This window comes from Cajanus cajan, chromosome 11 (assembly GCF_000230855.2).
Source record: "Cajanus cajan strain Asha chromosome 11, NIPB_CcT2T_4, whole genome shotgun sequence".
In the NCBI taxonomy this organism is placed as follows: domain Eukaryota; kingdom Viridiplantae; phylum Streptophyta; class Magnoliopsida; order Fabales; family Fabaceae; genus Cajanus; species Cajanus cajan.
The window spans coordinates 39,589,829-39,593,023 of record NC_138527.1 but is presented as its reverse complement, the minus strand read 5'-3'; the positions used below and the strand labels follow the sequence as shown (position 1 = coordinate 39,593,023).

Here is a 3,195-nt window from a genome sequence, read left to right as displayed (position 1 = left end):
TCATACCATATTATCCCACTGAAACTTGAACGTGCTTTATTTACGTTGTGTTCTAATTAAAGACGAGTTGAATGTCTCCTTTATTTGGGCGTAGAAGGATAAAACCATACATATCGAAATTGAAAAGTTTGTAAGAATCAAGAAGGAAGATCCTCCTGCTGCGAAGGATATTTGATATTCTGATGATATCTCACCCTCTTTTTTGATTTGCAGTGCAATGATTATAGCATAACGGAAAGCAGCAGTTGCAAGGCATGCACATCACAAAATCCACAGGCAACAGGGAATCTCAATCTTCACTCACACACCGTGTAATGTTTGTACTGCTGCGCTATCTCAGTGTGCCTTAATAAGCCGCCTAGCTAGTACGACGTGACAAACACGTTCCTCCCGCGCTACATGTCAAAATTAATTAAAAATTGCGAAACCAAAACGACGGCCGAATAAGGTCACACTAGCTACCTTCGATCTCTATCTATGTTCCAATCTGGCTATACAGTAACAGGACCACAAACTCCACACTCATCTTCATCATCCCCAGCCCATTCCTCTCATCTTTATTTTCGAATGAGTTATACTAGCGATTAAACAAAACACAACCCAACTAATTAATAGTGCGCGTGTGCTTCTCTCTTTATTTAAAATTATGGATATCAAGCTGTGTGTTTATTGAAGCTATAGAAAGCAGTACATGTGGAAATAATAATATTGGAATTTTTACTCCGGGGCCTATATTTGTTGTACTTGTGAAAGTGGAGTGGATTTTGTTCCAAGATTGGAAGACTCTTCTCACATGGGGGGTTTTTCTCACCCTCTCTCAAACACGTGCCCGTAACTTACACGGCATGGTGCGTGTCGCTGCCCCCTCCCACGCCCAACAATTCAACTAAACCTTCGCCTTCTCCCTCTCCCTCTCCTTCTTCCTACACCCCACCTCTTTCACTACTACTCCATTTTCGCTTAATTAATCTTCTTCCTATTTTGTTCCTTTGTACGTTATATTTTTTTTTAATTAAAAAAAAAAATAAGATAAGAAGAAGATGACACCATCATACAGTCACTGACTTCGGTGTACTCTCTCTCTAAAAAGCGAACTTAAAAGAAAGAAACGGACACGGAATTTAGGGGAACGCTCAGAGCGAAAAATGATAGAGAGAGAGAGAGAAGTCTGTAATGGAAGCGTTTGTTCTTCCCCAAAGGAATTTACAGAATTCGGCAACTAAAAGCTAGCTTTAAGCCGCTTCTCCGTTTGACCTGTTCAGATAACAAACGAAGCTGAATTCATGTTTACCTTCACCACACCCAAATATAAAAGCTATACAGTGTACGCCAGATAAAAGAGTCTCAGCTGGCGTAAAAGATAGGATAATTAATTCGAATCAAAGACCTAGCCTAAAATTGAATAAATAAACGGAACCAAAATGGAATGTAAATGTAAAATGTTCAAATCCATCTCATCGGAGTCTTGCTTCTTCGGTGGCGAGATCGACGCACACGTTCATGGCTTCAGCTGAACCCACTCGTAGCGTCCTTCCAACGGCACGTCCTTAACGATATCATAATTGTACCTGCAAAGGAAAATTTTAAAAGGAATGATGGAGCTGCTATATGATACACAATTATGATGTCAAAATAAAAATAAAATACAGCGAAAGAAAAAAGAGTGTGCGAGAAGGAACAAATTGCTGGTTTAACTCACTTGTCTTGAAATTGTTTCTGAATGTCTTTCTCGGCGGCAGCGAAGAATTCTTCGAGTTCCAACTCGGTAGGCATTTTTTGCGCCGCGGATAAGGAATGACGAGAATCGATCTCTACCGACTCCAGCTCCTGCGAATTTTCTGGAAGCTTGCTGGAACTGTTCATCTCTAATTTCCTGCGCAACACCACCAATGGCGGACACAAAAACTATCACGATTCAGAATTATAGATATAGATATAGAATGTGCTGGTATATATAAATATATATACGCGCAAGAGAGAAGGAGTTGAAGTTTTTAAATGAAGAAATTATCACAGTTGAGACACCATGCTTTTCCCAAACTCAAAGGAGTTGAATCATTAAAAAAAATAAAATAAAATTGAAAAGAGAATGGAACTAGCTAGCTCGAAGCAATTTCAAATTGAAATTAAACGAATAATAGAAATAGAAATAGAAATAAATGAATGAATCCGCTCCATGGTTCAGAAACCTCTCAATTTGTTCAGCAGCACCATTGCACGTCGACGTTTCAACTTGCGCGCTCTCCACCTGTAAAGAAACGTTGAAGGAAGGCGGTGCATTAATTTAGGCAAAGGAAAATGAATGAGCGAAAGGAAAAGAAGAGGTAAATGAATTAAAGAGTAATCTATGAGGCAATAAATTGCGGAGTGCAGAGAATTTGAAAATGAAGATGTATTAAATTTAATATTTAATAAAATAAAGCATTGATTACTTCCAGATCTAAGAGCTTGATCTTCTCGGTGTCGAGGCCAATGGTGTCGCTGCTGGAGCAGCAAGACGCTTGAATTTCACTGGAGGTAGGGCTGAGGTTGCACTCGTCGGTGTCTGGAAGATTTTCAGTTCTGGAAGCTTTGGAGGATTTTCGGTCTTGGTCATCAGTGCTGGTGGTGGCGATGGTGGTGGCCTTTCTCTTAGGAGGTTGAGGTTCCATGGCTAATGCGGCTCGAGCTCTCGTCCTGACACCAACCTGAGCAGACATTGATGTGGGGTGTTTAAGTAGTAGGGGGTGTTGAGATCCTCATTCAGGTGTGGATGCCATGCCAAGATGGAGGTGTGGCGTGAGCGTGAGAGTAAGTTGGTGCGCGCGTGTAGTACGGAGACGACGAGAGATTGTGATAATGAGGAAAAGGGTTCAACGGTTGGGATTGGGTAATTGCTTTTTCTTAGTGGTGCATCGTGGTGGTGGCCAGGGACGGAGCCAGGATTTCAATACTGGGGGGCCGAGAATAAATAATATATAATTTATAATAAATGAAAATTAAAGTCCAAAAGTGATACCACATAGCAGGCCGTACCAGAAGTCCAAAAGTTGAATAAAAAAATAAATTTGGGTTATTCATTTAATTATACATATGAGTTTATATTAAAAATAGGGGGTGCCATATAGTAATATATATGTATATAAAAAAAAATTAAAATTGTTGGGGGGGCCGTGGCACCCGTAGGTCCCCCCTTGGCTCCGTCCTTGGTGGTGG

The 3,195-nt window shown here is 40.5% G+C and overlaps 1 protein-coding gene across 1 annotated transcript; it reads right to left on the bottom strand.

Annotated features, from left to right (window-relative positions):
• Positions 1–1,167: 1,167 nt before the first annotated feature.
• On the bottom strand, positions 1,168–2,877 carry LOC109801036 (cyclin-dependent kinase inhibitor 7). Its single transcript, XM_020362003.3, has 4 exons — positions 2,433–2,877; positions 2,190–2,248; positions 1,700–1,873; positions 1,168–1,568 (listed from the first exon to the last, which is right to left on the bottom strand). The coding sequence occupies exons 1-4, from the start codon at positions 2,697–2,699 to the stop codon at positions 1,499–1,501; spliced, it is 570 nt and encodes a 189-aa protein (XP_020217592.1). The 5' UTR covers positions 2,700–2,877; the 3' UTR covers positions 1,168–1,498.
• Positions 2,878–3,195: the final 318 nt, after the last annotated feature.